General features: G+C 38.4%; 1 protein-coding gene across 3 annotated transcripts; it reads left to right on the top strand.

The window, feature by feature from the left end:
- Positions 1-5,990: 5,990 nt before the first annotated feature.
- Positions 5,991-16,999, top strand: LOC102079144 (major histocompatibility complex class I-related gene protein). Of its 3 annotated transcripts, none has more exons than XM_019350695.2 (6): positions 5,991-6,180; positions 6,806-7,072; positions 8,248-8,526; positions 13,639-13,965; positions 16,138-16,242; positions 16,395-16,999. In XM_019350695.2, exons 1-5 carry the CDS (start codon positions 6,123-6,125, stop codon positions 16,236-16,238), a joined length of 1,032 nt encoding a protein of 343 aa, XP_019206240.1. In that variant the 5' UTR covers positions 5,991-6,122; the 3' UTR covers positions 16,239-16,242; positions 16,395-16,999. The 3 variants fall into 3 exon arrangements, with proteins under 3 accessions (XP_019206240.1, XP_025758227.1, XP_019206239.1); XM_025902442.1 differs by having other exon boundaries at positions 16,135-16,242; XM_019350694.2 differs by lacking the exons at positions 16,138-16,242; positions 16,395-16,999 and having other exon boundaries at positions 13,639-14,417.
- Positions 17,000-17,520: the final 521 nt, after the last annotated feature.

The following is a 17,520-nucleotide window of genomic DNA, read 5'->3' as shown; positions in this document are numbered from 1 at the left end:
CCAGTAGTTTAACTGTGGAAAGGTGCAGGGGGAAAGAAAACCCCACGATTCAATAATTCGTTTTTGGACTTTATGTTTTTACCTTTGTGGATTAACTGCCAACAGATAACCAAAGTTTCACTTCAAGTCCAGTCTTCAGTCTTTAGTGTAATTCTCAGCTCAACACATTATTATTATTATTATTATTATTATTATTATTATCATAATACATTATTGTCCACGAATCATCTATTTTTTTTTTATTTCAAGGGGAATGTAACTTGCTTTTCAATTTTTGCCTATTATATTTTCATATTAAATTACTTTTTTTTTAAACCAAAACAATGATATTATTTCTTTATGAAGAAAAAAGTGCTGAACTGATACTACATTTTTAGAAACAATTTTATGCACGTTCGTCACTTAGCATGTATGTCAGGGACGGGATAAAAGAGAGAAAACAACCTACACTTATAAATGTATATGTGTATATATAATGAGGACTTTTCGTGTGAAAGGAACAGGAAGACGCCCTTATCCCACACGCACTGAACCTAACGGGTTTCCGGTAACGGTACATCGAGAGTAGACAAGATCAGCAGTTAGTCTAACAGTAACTACAAGATGAGGACAGGATGACTTCATTCCTTCGGCTTCTTTTTTATTCTGTTTCATCTGCAGGTAATAACAGCTTTTCACATCTCCAGCGTGTTTGCTTTAACGTTGTGTTAGTCTGACCTTTGTTAACTGAATTTCCACACCCACGTTCAGGAATAATAACCGAATCCTCTTCTTATAGATTTAAACTTTTTTATTGCTAATCTTGTCTCACAGTTGGTCATTGCTCACACTTGAAATAACTAAAAAATAACTACAGGAGTTATATTTTTCATACTTTTTGGATATTTTATTTATCTAATCTTATAAAATATTAAAATGCTTGTTTCACAGTGAAACACTGGCCGATAAATTACTTCACTTGATCTGCTGGAAACCAAACGTCACAGAGTTTGTGGGTGTTGCTGTGGTTGAGGCAGTTTATTTGGAGTGGTACAAACGTGAGTGCTTTAACATTCAGCCAAGCGCCTACAGAGCGCGGATTATTAGTTTGAAACAGCAGTTCAACCAAAGTGAAGGTTACAGTATTTATTTATTTTTTCTTATATACCTTCTGTCTGATTATTATAAACCATGACATACACCTAAGGAAAACTATTTTGCTAATCGTTACAGATTTAAAGTTCTAATGTTGTGCTTCTCAGATGAGATCAGGAATGATCAGACTTTACTAATATCAACATCTCTTAAAAAGCATGACAAAACAATGCATTTACAGAATTGTTCAAAATTTTAGTCTTTTAGATTAATATATGTATCATAGTTCAGTCTCTCTCTCTCTCGTTCCAAGTTTTTGCATCTTACAGACTAGAAGTGGCCGTGAATATGAGGAAAGCACTGAGAGAAGTCTGGCTTTTTGAAGTCTGGCTTTATTGGACTGGATCTGAAGACACTGTCATGGGCTTCACTGAAGGCTGACGCTACCAAACAGAGCTGGGATGCTGACAGTAATAAAACAAAGCTAAATGAATTCTTCCTGACATCTGTCCAGAGCGGCTGAAGATGTTTTTGGGCGGTGGGAACAGCTCCCTGCAGAGAACAGGTAGAACCACATGACCTCATGAATGCAGTGGTGTTTATTTTATGTTGAGTTATCTTTCTAACAACACAGTTATCTTTTAAAGGACAAAGCTTTGAGGCTAATTTTGCATTTAATGATTTTGAAGGTGAATGAAAGAAGCTGTGTGCAAACACTGCTGTACTGCTACATTTTATGGACAATTATAGTTTCACATTTTTATCAGCAAGTTTGACACAAGACACAAATAAAGAAACAGAAATTTGTGGTGCGATGTTACTTATAGTGTTCTAATAATCAAGAGCAGGTGACCAGCACACACAGCATTATGGACACTCGTGGTTTTCTCCAGTTTTAACATTATAACATATATTCTTTATAGTTCTACACTAAGTCTATGGATATCTATCCACTGGGTAGTTTTTATCCTTTATTTGTAGGTAAGGGACGTCTCTGAAAAAGTTAGATATTCATAACTGATAATCAGTTATTTGCATGGGCAGAAAAATGTCAAGCTTCAACAAAAGAAACAAAAAAACAAACTCAAATACAGACCTGAACTGAGAAAACAGGAGCTCTGATGAAAGCTGATCAGAACAAACTGCTGCCGAAAAAGAATCTAGAAAAGAACAAAAACTATGGAGTCGACTACTGGCTCGAATCTCAAAACAGACAAACTGACAACTGTCAGAGAAAGAGACACACACAGAGCTGATTGGACACAGGTGAAACCAGGGAGGAAAAGTAAAGCCATAAGAAGAAGAAGAAGAAGCTCAGAACGAGCTGCTCTGTCTCTGTGGATCCAGAGAGAGTGTACGATAGATCATATGACAGATGGAACCAGGCAGGAGTCTCTGTGGGTTGGGATATTTGCAAATAACGTCGTGATCTGTAGTGAGAACAAGTGGAAGAGAGCCTGGAGAGGTGGAGGTATGCTCTGAGGAAAAGAGGAATGAAAGTCTGTTAAAGCAAGACAGAATATACATGTGTGAATGAGGGGGAGGCAGGTAGAAAGAGGCAGAGTGGAGTGGGTGGAGACGAGTGTCAGGAGCATAACAGCAAGACTGAAAGAGAAGGTTTACAAACTGGCAGTGAGACATGCTATGAGGTATGGTTTGGAGACAGTGGCATTAACGAAAAGACAAGAGGCAAAGCTGAAGATGTTAAGATGTTCAGAATGGACAAAATTAAAAATGAATACCTCAGAGGGGTAGCTCAGCTCAGGCAGGGCAGTTTGGAGATGAAGCTAAAGAGGCGAAGCTGAAATGGTTTGGACGTGTGCACAGGAGGGATAGAGGATATTTTAAGATGATGGATGTTAAATGTGAAGCTGCCAGGCAGAAGGAGAAGAGGAAGACCACAGAGGAGCCTCATGGATGTAGTGAAGGACAAGCAGAGGGTTGGTGTGACAGAGAGGTGAGACTGAGGTAGATAATCTGCTGTTGGGCCCTGTAAGGAGAGGAACCGAAAGAGTTCTTCAGCGTTTTCCAAACAGTGTATTCTCCAACTTTTCTTTTAGCTTCAGCTGCTGGTGGATGGATGGATTTACATTATTTTATATGAATGTTTGTGATTAAAATAATGATTTTACATGAACTGAACCCATGTGTTTTCATTTAGTGCATTCATGAGTTCAAAATTTCAATTCGTGCAGTAGTTACTGATAATATCTCCATGTTTCTAAAGTTGCATTTAGTTTAAATTGTGCTATAATACATCCATGTCCAGCTGCTAATAAGCTGGTGACACTCACTCTGTTTTGAATTACAGATTTAGTTTTGATTTTCACATCTTTGAGTTCATGTCAGTTATTTTCTGCTGCTGCAGCCATGTTTTTCATCTAACACTTGTTTCACTGTCAGTGTTTCTTTTTTCTTTATTGAATTTCTTGTTTATTCTCATCTTCTTTCCTTACCTGTTTTTCCTTTCTCATTATTATTTCTTCCATCCATTCTCACTCTCTCACTTTCCCACCCTCCCTCTCTCCAGTTCCTCCTTCAGTGTCTCTCCTCCAGAGGACTCCCTCCTCTCCAGTCAGCTGCCACACTACAGGTTTCTACTCAGACAGAGCCGTGATGTTCTGGAGGAAAGATGGAAAGGAGATCAATGAAGTTGTGCCCCACAGAGAGATCCTCCCCAACAATGATGGGACCTTCCAGATGAGTGTTGATCTGAATGTTTTATCAGTTAAACCAGAAGACTGGAGCAGATACGAGTGTGTGTTTCAGGTCTCTGATTTCAAGAAGAACATTCTCACCAAAGTTTTTGTTTGGAATCCAAGAATAGCAGCTGTTACTACTGAATAACTAATGGAGATTCTAACAGACAAGAAGAAACAAATTCAGTGCTTGTATATATTAATTTATAACTGTTTTTTATTCCAAAAATGCAAGATATCAATGTTATTAGTATTCTTAAAATGAATCCAGTTTAAATTTCAGGTTCACAGTGTCCGTACCAGGGGTGTCAAACTTATGACCTGTGACACCAAACAAGCAGGAAAGATAAAGAAGAGATTAGCATCAAAACAGCAAGACAGGGGTGGTTGTTACAAGGAAAAGTGGAAAAGAATGGATGGATGTATTTCAATTAGTTCAATTAGTCAGTATTGTATAAAGAAATAACAAGTACTATTGTTGGGAAGCCTATCAGTGACACCTTGTGAAGTTAATCACAATCACTTTATTGGTTGCTCTTCCAGCTTAAGCAACACAGCAGCCATTCTAACTAGTGATTCTGAGCCTTACAGTGCACTGGACATTTCCTTCTGTGTGGTGGCCAGCATTGTTATGCTAGTTTAGGCAGTCTAATGAACATTCTTGTGTCTTTCTGAAGATGTTATTAATTGTTCACATTTACAAATTCTGTTTGCATTGTTGTCTAATTATTGTTGTCCCACCGGGAGGAGAAACTTGGGTCCAAAATGGGATCCTATTGGTGGCTCAGCTGGTTAATAAAGAGGGACAATTACTTAAAACGAATTCCTTGCACTATATAATTTTCCAGTCAGTGTTCAGGAATTCTCAGTGGTGCTTGGTGCCATTTCTTCAGGTACTTTAATGTTATATAAAAACACTGACAGCTCAATATCTACCTCAGTCGCTCTCCCTGATCCAGCTGAGTCAGCAGTGGGAAAAATCTGCTTTTCCCAGGAACTTGGTAACAACAATAAGAGAATACGTAGTTTATTCCATGAAGATATCGTTTCTCTCCCATATATAATATCGTACTGAAATCGATATGTTCCAGATATCAACTGGAAGACAGTCTCAATCCCCAGTTTCAATCCCCCATAAATATCTAACTGTAAATAAGGTGAAGGAAGTTTAATTTAAAATTCTTCATAAATGTTACCCAGCCAGTCACCACATTGTAAAATTTAAAAGAGACATAAATACTAATTGCACTTTCTGTGGGGATCATCCAGAAACTGTGACACATCTTTTTTGGTACTGTTCTTCTACACAGAGATTCTGGAAGGAATTTAGCAGGTTTGTTTTTGTCCATATTTTAAGGAAGTTTTCTTTACGATGGGAAAATGTTTTTATTCCGTTTCTTTAACTTCCCCAAGAAAAACGATAAATGTTTTCTACAATAATTTTTTTAATACTTTTAGCTAAATTTTTATCCATAAATGTAAGTTTTCTGATAAAACATCATATTTCTGTCATTTTCTAAAGGATGTGGAATTGTACATAAAATGAATATCAGACTCCACCAACATAAAGGCTCTCAAAACAATGCAAATATGTGAATTTTTGCATGTATTCATATAATTATTTCTTTGCCCCAGTTTTTGTGTGTTCATGTTCTGTTCTTTTGTATACTTCATCTGTTTGCATGTTGTATACTCATTTTTTGTTCAATAAAGTTCATTAAAAAAAAAAAATCCCATTGACAGTGGATACAAAGTTTGACCATGAGAGAGATTTAACCCTTTCATGCATGAATAATGACAATCTTATTCAGGTTTTTTTTTTTTTCATAAGTATTTTTATTCATCTTTAGGCATGAAAAAAAGATGTTGGAACTTGATTTTTTTTAAACATGTACTTTTCAAAGAGTGTTTTACATGTCCACTTAAATGGATAACATACGTTTTGACTTATGAATTTGACAAACGAATGAATAATATACACTGTGTTGTGTTTATGAAAAGAAAACAGCCTTTGAATAGCTGTCCACTGTAGTGACCACTATGCGTGAAAGGGTTAAAAATGTGCTGGTCAGCGAGAGAGAAATGGACTGCTACGATTGGTCAGAATTAGCACGTGAGAATGTGATAAATGTTACCGTTTTTTTAAAAAAAAAAAAAAGGAAAACACATTCTGTCTTTTTTAACACTGGATGCTAGTCTTGATTTCGAGGACTTTTACTGTGAAAGAAATCAACAGGAAGACGCTATTTTTTTACACGTACAGTACATAAAACCTAACGGGTTTCTAAAATGGGACCGCTCAGCGAGAACTAACAGCAAAATTATTCTAGCAGTAATTACAGGATCACGATGAGGATAATATGTTTTTATTCATGTTGCTTCTTTTTGTATTCCACGTCATCTGCAGGTAAAAAGAAAATCTTTTGAACTCATCTGACCCAGAGCAGGGCGTCAACTTTCGCTTTACTTTAAAGCTCTTTTTAGCCTGAATTTTATGAAAATTCATTACTAATTTCCTGGAAAACTGCGGATAAAAACCTCACCAACACGAATACCTTTTTTATTACTCACTGTGTGATAACGGAAACTACAGCTGTGTTTGATTATCATCGTCGGTAGCAAAGTTTTTACTATATAAGTTGGTATATCACATGCCATAACATATTTGCCCCGTTGAAGAAGTGTTTAGAAGGTTTTTGGCTGAATACACACATTACACACATTTTTATAGATGTTGGTTTAATAATTTATTGTCGATGTTACAAACGCATGCAAAACAGCTGCAAACCAGATGAGCAGATTTGGTCAAACATCTTCATCAGAGTAAAAAGAATGGGGTTAATTTTGTTGTTGTTTTGCTTTTCTCCTGTCACATTTGATCACCGATCAAACAGTTTTCTTTAGTCATATTTCCTTTGACTCCAGCGCCAATAATGCTAACTGAATCATACTGAACCAATCATATTTCTGACATTTTCTCTAAATGTTTTATTTACTTTCATTTAACATTATAAAAATTGTTTATTCCACAGTGAAACACTCACTGCAGCTTCTCGTCACTGCATCATCTGGAGTCCCAAACATCCCAGAGTTTATGGGTGCTATGATGCTTGATGGCATTCAGATGGGTTACTGTGACAGCATCAACAAGATATTGGAACCAAGACAGGACTGGGTGAAGAAGATGTTAGAAAACGAAACTCAGCTGTTAGAGATGTACACTCGTTACTGTTTTGTGAATCTGCCAAATAACTTTGGAAAGCGTATTTCTAGTCTGGAGGAGCAGTTCCAGAGTGAAGGTGCAGTATTATATATTTTTAGATCAATTAAATCAATAAGTCAAAAAGAAAACTGATTGATATAAAATTATTTTGTTAGTTGTCAGTTAAAGATTTTTAAAGTCTTATTTTTGTGTTCATCAATTGAGTCATAAACCTTATTAGTGTGAGAGTTCCTCAAAAAGGATGATAAAGATATATATTTACATAATTGTTCTTTTTTAAATTTTACTCTTGCATAAAAAATAATTAGAAATAGACTTTGCCTTTAAAAGCTTAACTCATGATAACTCGTCAGTTGAATCAGTTTCTATCTCTTGTTTTTCTTTTAACCTTGAATAATCACACCAGGCCTACTTTACACATTGTAGAATTCCATCACCTTCAAAATCATATTAACAAAAAGTTGCTAGAGAATTAGATTCAGATCATGGGCACGTTATAAACCCTGAAGAGGTAGTTCCTCACACATGGCGTCATGGTCCCTGGGTTTTGAGTTTTGTGAGTTAATGTTTTTTTGATTTTGAGAATTGCCTATGTTTGCGTTTTGTTTTGAAAAATTGTTTTTATTACTTATTCTTTTTGCCTCCTTTGTGGCTTTGTGTATATTTAGTTCATCATTTGTGTCTCACTATTCATTATTTTTGTAGTTAGTATTTAGTTTGTTAAAAAAAAAAAAAAGCATGCACAATTGCACTCAAAAAAATCTGCGAAACAGCGAGGCTGCAAAATATATAGTATTTTAGTATGTCCTGTTATAGTATGTTATTCTATTTTATCTTATTCTATAGTTTTTTCCTAATTTTTGCTGCTCTTAACTTTGTACTTTTCACTTTCTGCTGTGACCAAACAAATTTCCCATGTGTGGGACTAATAAAGGGTTAACTAATCTTATTTTATCTTACCTTATCTTATGTTCCCTTCTCTAGACTTTCAGTCCTCTATGTTAGTTTAACCCTTGTTTCCTCCCATTCAGTTGTGCCTTCTTGTTTTATTTAGTAACTGTTGTTCTCACTGTCTTCTATTATATTTACTTCCTCTGCCTTATAATTTATACCTGTGCTCTCCTCTCATTATCCCATGAGTGCGTTTGGGTCCACATCCTACCTGCCAATCCATGATGCAGTGCATCCATGACAATATGCAATATTAAAATAATATATTACTATCTTTATTTTCTTTGTTTCTCTCTTCAGGTGTTCACATTTTACAGATGAGAGAAGGCTGTGAATGGGATGAAAAAACTGGAAATGTGACTGGATTTTTGCAGTACGGTTATAACGGAGAAGGCTTTGTTGAGTTTGATCTGAAGAATCTGACATGGATCGCACTGAAACCAGAAGCTGCCATTACTAAACAGAAATGGGATGCTGACAGTGTTAGGACAAAACACAATGAAAACCTTCTCACTAACATTTATCAAAAATGGATGAAGAAGTTTTTGTCCTATGGGAAAAGCTCCCTGCAGAGAACAGGTAGAGTCACACAACCTCGTACGGTTTCATGGATACAAAAATGTTTATTTTGTGTTGCATAGTCTTCCAAGAAATACAGTTGTATGACAAAACATCATTTTTAGAAGGTAACTCTGTAGCAGATGTGTGTGGATCCAGCCTCTTCCAATGTGTTATTGATTATTTCAGTTAAACACTTTTTTCAATAATATTTTCAGACACAAATAAGGAAAAATTAAAATTAACAGTGATGGTATGGGCAGAAAAATTATTAAGAACTCATTGAGATGAAGAGCCCTTCTACTAAGAGAGGCTTGTGTACAAAAAAAAAAACAATACAAGAACACATTATACATATTCAAATTAAGAAAATCATGTGCAAGGGTAGTTGTAGATAATATAACAATTTTAAATATAATGAAATCAGTTTCACAATTTTTGTAGCTCATTCCATTTAAAGACAGCAAATTTTTTAGTCCCAGTGTTAAAATGTACTTTGACATGTGTTCAGATCCCAGTTATCTCTGTACAGAAATTTGGACCGGCTCTCCGTTCAAAGGTTTAGAGTCTCTGATCCTAGGGGTATCATCACTATAGGTACCAAAATAGAAAGTAATTTAAGCTGATGGTGTTGGGGATTCGACCAGCAACTAACTACCCCAATCTAAAAGTGTCTACCCTGCTGTCCCCTAGATGTTGCACCCCACTAGCAACCCCGAGTAAGTTATAATCAGCACCCATATTCATTAACAATAGCTTGCCCATAATGATCTATAGCACTTGGAAATTTGCTGAGAGTTACTCTGAAGTAGCCCCCCCGTGATTCAAACATGGTAACAGATTCACTGTTTTCTTGGTGAGGAATTTGAATCTTTCTGCAATCACCAAAGGTCAGTGTGTACATGTTGTTTTTTATGGTTTTACTGCCTAGATTTGATGGGAAAAGAGAAGCCTTTAGTTCCATTACACTCACAAAGGTAGGCTGATTTATTGATGTACAGAATTCAGTTTGAGGTATTTGATGGTTAGACTCCAACTGCCCATCACAGCAGAGTTGAATCCCAGTGGTGATAGGGATTAGGGCAGGACCCTCGGAATCTAGATGCTAGTGGTGGAGATGAAGAGCATTGAATGGAGCCTGAGTGACAAGGGAGACAGAGATGGGATGGAGGTGGGTTGCACTAAGCCATCTGCACGGGAAAATGACAGATGCGCAGTGAGATTTAAAGTACGAGGAGTGAAGACTGATTGGACTGATGGAGGCCAGGAGAAAGACAATTGGTTTAGACCTGTCATGACAATCAGCTTAACAGTGTGAGGAAACTGGAAGTGATGTAAAGCTTAGATTAGTCACATACACATTGGAAACAAATAGATAACTACCTACAGATCATCCTTAATGAATTTACACATAAGCTTCATTACATTACTTCATTACTGAAATTAAGAAACTTTTGATCGTTTCATTGAGTCCTTTTGAGTTAATTGGTGACACACCTGTTGATGAAAATATAGGCACATCCCAAACACAGAGCCTCTTTCTTTGACATCATGGGAAAATCAAGAGAAATCATCCAAGACATCAGAAAAAGAATTGTGGCCCTCCACAAGTGTGATTCATCTTTAGGTGCAATTTCCAGATGCCTGGAGGTCCCACATTCATCTATTCAGACAATAATATGCAAGTATAACAAATATGGGAATGCACAACCGTCATACTGCTTGAGAAGAAGACAGATTTTGCATCACAGAGAGTTTTGTTGCGAAATGTGCAAATCAACCCTGGGACAACAGCAAAAGACCTTGTGAAGATGCTGGCTGAAACTGATAAGACAGTGTCATTATCCACCATAAAACGAATCCTGTACCACCATTAGCTGAAAGGTTACTCTGGGATGAGAAAGCCATTACTTCAAAACCAACGTAAAAAAGCCAAACTACAGTTTCCAACTGCACGGGGGGACAAAAATGTTAAATTCTTGTGACATGTCCTGTGGTCTGACGAAACAAAAATTAAACCATTCGGCAATGATAAAGTGTATATTTGGAGAAAAAAAGGGGGAAACTTTAAAGCGTCATTACTCCATCGCAACTGCAAAGTATGGAGGTGGTGGCATCATGTTGTGGGGCTGTTTTGCTGCAGAAGGAACTCGTGGAGCGCAAATGGGTCTTCTAAAAAGACAATTACCCCAAACATAGATCAAAATGAATTACAAAAGTTACACCTGTTCTGTCAAGAGAAGTATTGTATAAAGCTTGGGGAAGGATCTATTGCTTGTTTATTCTATCTTGTGCTTTTGTTTTTATTGTTCTTCATTTTGTCATTGTTCTATTATGTGTTCTACCGTATTCTATTGTAAAGTGTCCTTGGGTGTCTTGAAAGGCGCTTTCAAATAAAATTTATTATTATTATTAGTATTATTATTATTAATATACCTGAAAGATTTGGCCCAAGTGAAACAGTTTTAGGGCAATTCTACAAAATACCAAGGAATACACTTGTATGTATTCTGACTTTTATTAAAATAATAAAAATACATACATTGTAGCTACGCTAGGTTTTTGTGATCTGTCCACACGATGAATGGTTGAGCCGTGCCCTCCAGCCAGTGCCTCCGCTTCTCCAGGGCGAGCTTGATGGCCAGTAACTGACAGAAGTCTCAGTGTGATGGCTGTACTGGTTGTACTGACAGAAGTGAAGCAGGTGAAAAACAGTCCTTTAACTAAAGGCAGTCCTTGTGATTTTATTCACAGGTGAAATGGGGAAACCACAGTCATCATTATCTTGTGTCACAAAACACACAACCCCAGAATAAACAGTCCCAGAAACAAAACTAGTGTCCTTTACACTCATCACAGCTGGCTGCTCTGAAGTCCTGACAACCTACCTGAAAACATTAGGAGGCGGAGAGATGAGCAGGGATGACGCAGGGAATGTAGGGCAGAGAGACGCAGAGATACACTGAGTTACACAGACGGACCGACAACCAGCACAGGCAAACACATAGTATGGTAAATGGTAAATGGCCTGGATTTAAATAGCACTTTACTCAGTCCCTAAGGACCCCAAAGCGCTTTACACTACATTCAGTCATCCACCCATTCACACACACATTCACACACTGGTGATGGCAAGCTACATTGTAGCCACAGCCGCCCTGGGGCGCACTGACAGAGGCGAGGCTGCTGGACACTGGCGCCACCGGGCCCTCTGATCACCAGTAGGCAACGGGTGAAGTGTCTTGCCCAAGGACACAACGACCGAGACACATAGTATATATGCACACACACGGAGGGGAATGAGGAATGGCAAACAGGAGGGAGGTACAGCTGATCCTAAATAACATTACAAGTGACACAGACCTTCAAAGTAAAACAGGAACTCCACAGATTGAACTTACAGACACAGACTCAGGGACGCGAAACAGAGCACACAGACAGGGATAACTAGGCACACACCAAGGGAGGCACAGGAAGAAAACCCCTGAACCAGAATACATAATGAAACTAAACATCAAATCATCAGATAATAATAACAACACAAAATGCTGGGTCACCAGCATTGATCCCACTGAAAAGGAACCATAGGAGACGTTAACAGAGTTAGTGGTGAAGCAATCTTACTAAAGTCCCTAATAAAACTGCAGTAGAAATTTGCGAACCCAAGGAAGAGCTGGAGTTGTGGGTTTGGGCCACTCTTCTACAGCCTTTACCTTCACAGGATCGGGTCAAAGATTGCCCTGCTCAATGATGTAACCAAGAAAAGACAGTGTCCAAACATGCCTGACATGGCTTTTGTGTTCTGACACTGACGTGGGGAAAATCAGGATGTCGTCCAAGTAGACAAAAACAAAGTGGTTGATAAAGTCCCGTAACACGTTGTTAACCAGGACCTGAAAAACAGCTGATGCATTGGTTAATCCAAAATATCATCACAAGCTTAAAGGCTAATTTCCACTCATCCCCTCCTCGAATCCTGACTAGATAGTAGACATTCCTCTGGTCCAGCTTACTGAAAACCACCTGGGAAGAGATATCCAAACTACATTGTAGATGACAGACAGTTGGTGTCGAAAGCCACCCCCTTTTTTCATCCGAAACCTCTGGTAATAATGACCCATGCTTTTTTATTTACACTTTGGCTCATGATGAGGAACATAATCAATGGCTGGTCAATGACAATCTTAAGGACGGGGTTTAAGTACCTAGGAACTCTCCACTATTTGCCCCATATCAATGGTCATGACAATTAGCATGATCATGAAACTGACCTCATGGTCCATTAGTGCAATCGTGGTTGGGACGCTCATCTTGTAACCGGAAAGTTGCCAGTTCAATCCCCAGCTCTGTCTTGGTCGTTGTGTTCTTGGGCAAGACACTTCACCTACCGCCTACTGGTGTTGGCCAGAGGGGCCGATGGCGCGATATGGCAGCCTCGCTTCTGTCAGTCTGCCCCAGGGCAGCTGTGGCTACAAACGTAGCTTGCCTCCACCAGTTTGTGAGAGTTAATGAATAGTGGAATTGTAAAGTGCTTTGAGGGTCTCGAAAAGCGCTATATAAATGCAATCCATTATTATTCAGTGGTGGTAGTTTCAGTCATTATACCATTTAAGGTATAAAGTTGGGGAAATCTGCAGTCAGCTGAAACTGTGGAAGTCATTTGGATGAGTGACAAAATGTTTCTCCTACTAAAAATGCTACGTCCAGATGAACAGAATAAACTTTTGGGGATTTTTTTTACCTGGATGATTGAGCATGCATCAAAACATCTCCACCATTTGGCTTCAAGAACATTTACAAGAAAGTTAAAATCCAGTTGCTTTCTTTGTGCCATCTACCGGAACCAAATTCCTTCTATATGTTTAGCGGGATACTTGGCCAATACACATGATTCTGATTCTGATTCCAAGCTTCATAGGCAACCATGACCTGGAAGACTGAAAACCTACACAGACAATCACTCACAATTATTTTCTGTTGGTATTACAGTGTTTTATATCTAACACGTACATTATACATTTCTTCCTATTGAATTTCGTTTTCTTTGTTTTTCTTTATATCCTCATTTGGTTTCTTTTCTAATCATTACTTCTTCCTTCCCTCTGCCTGCATTGTCTCCCTCTGTCTCTCCAGTTCTTCCCTCAGTGTCTCTCCTTCAGAAGACCCCTTCCTCTCCAATCATCTGCCACGCTACAGGTTTCTACCCTGACAGAGCTGTGATGTTCTGGAAAAAAGATGGAGAGGAAATTCATGAAGGTGTGGATCCTGGAGAGATCCTCCCCAACAATGATGGGACCTTCCAGAGTAACGTTGATCTGAATGTTTCATCAGTCACACCTGAAGACTGGAGCAGATATGACTGTGTGTTTCAGCTCTCCAATGATGAGCATGTCATCACCAAACTGGACAAAACAGTGATCAGTACAAAATGTGGAAAAAAAATACCTTGCAATGGTGGAGGTGAGAGAAACGTTCGGTTTGCTGATATTGTTAATGTAATGCTTTATTTGTTTATCCTATATTGGATCCCAGGAGGCATAACTGTCACGTTGAGAATAACTCTTTTAGGTCTTAATAGGGAAAAATATGTTGTTGTTTTTTTTATTATTGTGTATTACAATCATTTTCTCTCACTTTCATTGTAAATATAAGCTCTTGCTGTTGATATTAGTAAGAAAACTTGTTTTGAATTTCATGCCACCCTGAATGTGATATTAGAACTTCTACATTTGTCTTCAAACTACATAAATCCGTGGTTAGAACCAAAGGGGCAAAAACAAAATAAGTAATGATCAAATGAGAGCAACTAATTTATTTGCTCTAACTGCTAAAACTGTGAATTGTCTATAATGTGGTGTTTGAATGTCCATCCATCCACTTTCTTCCCCTTATCTAATAAAGTAATAATACTAATAATACTAATAATAATAATAATAATAATGATAATAATACATTTTATTTATAAAGCACCTTTCAACACACCTAAGGACAGTCAACAATAGAACAAAACACATAATAGAATAAAACACAAAATGAAGAACAATAAAAGCCTAAGCCTAAAAAGGTCTAGCAGAAAAGTCAGACCTCTCCCCAGCCTCACACTCCAGCTTATATGGGGGAACACCGAGGCATTCCCAGGCCAGCCAAGAGATGTAATCTCTCCAGGCTGTCCTGGGTCTGCCCTAGGGCCTCCATCTGGTGAGACATGCCTTGAACAGCTCACCCAGGAGGTGGCCAAGAAGCATCCTAATCATTTACCCAAACTATCTCAGCTGGGTCCTTTTGATGTGGACAAGTAGCTGCTCTCCTCTGAGCCCCTCTTGAATGGCTGACCTCCTCACCCTATCCTATCTCTAAGGGAGAGGCCAGACACTAATTTCTGCCGCTTGTATCTGTATCTCATTCTCTTGGTCATTACCCAGAGCTTGTAACTGTAGGTGCTCAGTTCTCTCTTCACCATGATGGACTGGTACAGCATCCGCATCACTGCAGATGCCACCCCAATTTATCTGTCAATTTCTCACTCCCCTCGCCCCTCACTTGCGAACAATACCCTGACTGACTTAATCTCCTCCACTTGGGCCAGTGATCCCCAGGTCCTCCACCTCTGACAGCCACTCAACAAACATTGTAGCCAACATATATTTCTCCTGCGAGTGGTAGGCTTACAGGAGGGCTTTTGGCTGTGCTCCCCCGGGACCCATGAGCTAAGGTCCGGCCTCATCTGGCACTTCACCTAGGACCAATTTGGCTATGAAGACCCTACCAAGGGACAGCCCAACATAGCCCCTGGGATCACTGATAAGGTGTTTGAATTTTTTGTCCTGTTTTTAGTCCTCAACTGTGAAAGGCTGATAGGGTATTGTTGCTACCCTCCTGGGCAGGCATGGACACCCAAGTTTGTGGATGCACTAACTTGAGAACGAAGCAATGTAGGATTTTTAAATTGATGCCATAGGTGTAGCAACTACAAATCTTGGACAATTTATAATCTCAGTGCCCTTGAACTCAAGGTTAAGCTCAGAGGTTATATATCTTGAAAATCATGTAGGATTTTTAAATTGATACCCTGAGTGCATCTACTAGGGGGCTGAGCGATACTACTTACAGCCGCCAGTATTTTTCTGTCGCGCCCCAAGAAAAATAGCTGTTACTGTGGGAATAAATTATGGACAGAATAAAAATAAATCCGGTGTTTGTATAAAGTAATACCTGTTTCTTTGATTCAGAGTATGTGAGGTGTTACTGGTGTTAAAAATTGTAAGAATACCCTTTTTAAAGTTCACACTTCAGACCATGTAACTCTGACAGTGAACTTCTACATTTTAAAATTCAACAGTGTCTCTAATTCATAAAATCCTCAGTTGTTTGTTTATGGCTTTTCACCGAGGCATATGTTACTGAATGCAATTAGAAGTGAAAACTAGAGCTCCTGCTAATGAGTTAAAAAGGTAGTAATATAATTTTAGTACATTTGTCCTGCTTCATTGAAATATGTAGTGTAGATGAAACCTATAGGATGGATGTGTGATATTATTATAGGGTTCTTAGGCAACTGTTGTTGTGATTTGGTGCTATGTAAATAAAACTGAACTGAATGTACTTTTTTAAATTTTATTTTTTACTTAGTAGACACACCCCCTGCCACGATGACTGCTGTCATTGCTGTAGTGGTTGCTGCAGTGGTTGCTCTCTCTGTGGCTGCTGTTGGATTTGTTGTTTACAAAAAGTAAAAAGGTAAGAGATCTAAATGATTAGAGCTGGCACTCTGATACAGACTGTAAAACTGAACTCATCTGGCATTTTGAAATCCTTTTTTATTGCAGAAACACATTGTACATTGAAAGTAAACATCTATACACCCATTTTCTTCTCCTTATCCACTTCAGGGGGACGGGGGGGCTGCAGCCTATGCCATGTGTCATAATAAAGCAAGAGGCAGCACTGGACAGAGATAACACAGAGAGACAGACAAGCATTAATGCCAATTGACCCCATGGGTGTCTTTGGAATGGGATGTGGGAGGAAGCTGAAGTGCCCAGAAAAAACTCAGGTGGACACGATGAAAAGGCCCAAACGCCACACAGAAAGACCCCAGACTGGATTCAAGTCCAAGACCTTCTTTTAAAATGTGTTTTATTGATGTATATAAAAGTAATTTCAGGATCAGTGAGCCTAAAAAAATGTGTTGTTGACCTACAATTTCTGTCAACATCTTTGAACTCTGAGATTGAATCAAGACGCCACATGAACAAAGTACAGCAAACCACAGAGTATAGATAAGTATAAGGACTTCAGTTGAAGAAGTTATGAGCAAAGAAGATAACTGGTCATTTTATTCTTTTCATTAATATAATTTCTTAAATGTCTAACAACACTTTAATAGTTTTTTAGGATGACTTTGCAAACATGAAGCCCTTCTGAAAGTCTTTAACGCTATCCGTTTACACTATCCATTATCCTGCATTATCTAGAACAGCGGTCCCCAACCCCCGGGCCTTGGACCAGTACCGTCCAGTACAGTCTGTGAGTCGTTTGGTACCGGGCCGCGAGAGTTGAGGTTCAGGTGTGAAATGTATGGTTTTCAGGGGTTTTATTGGTTTTCAGCGTTATTTTGTTATCGTTTTTATCGTTAACTCGGTTTTCCTGAGTCTTTTCACGTGTGTTATGAATAAATCTTCTTTTTTTCGGTACCGGTACTAGTTTAATTTTGTTGTATTTTTCCGCGACACCTTAAAGGCCGGTCCGTGAAAATATTGTTGGGCATAAACCGGTCCGTGGCGCTAAAAAGGTTGGGGACCGCTGATCTAGAACCCCAGGTTGGTATTAAAGGATCTGCACTTCGGTTGCCCATTATAAATGTGATTTTCTTCAAGTTTTTGCCTTCAGTGCTCTACTGTTTTTTCAGTATGTTTCTTTTAGGCCAGGTCATTTGAAACAGAGTACAGTTATGGCCAAATGCTTTGACAGTGTAATTCTTTGTGATTTTATTTACAAAAGTCTTTGAAACTTATG

The sequence above is a fragment of the Oreochromis niloticus genome, linkage group LG22 (genome assembly GCF_001858045.2).
Source record: "Oreochromis niloticus isolate F11D_XX linkage group LG22, O_niloticus_UMD_NMBU, whole genome shotgun sequence".
Taxonomy (NCBI): Eukaryota; Metazoa; Chordata; class Actinopteri; order Cichliformes; family Cichlidae; genus Oreochromis; species Oreochromis niloticus.
The sequence above is the reverse complement of the archived record's forward strand: the minus strand, read 5'-3'. Positions and strand labels throughout refer to the sequence as shown.

Bases quoted from the DNA above. Each gene is read 5' to 3' on its own strand.
- LOC102079144 (XM_019350694.2), top strand. From the start codon at position 6,123: ATGAGGATAATATGTTTTTATTCATGTTGCTTCTTTTTGTATTCCACG. The intron at 7,073-8,247 runs GTGCAGTATTAT...TTCTCTCTTCAG, and splicing joins GGAGCAGTTCCAGAGTGAAG to GTGTTCACATTTTACAGATG. The intron at 8,527-13,638 runs GTAGAGTCACAC...CTGTCTCTCCAG, and splicing joins AAGCTCCCTGCAGAGAACAG to TTCTTCCCTCAGTGTCTCTC.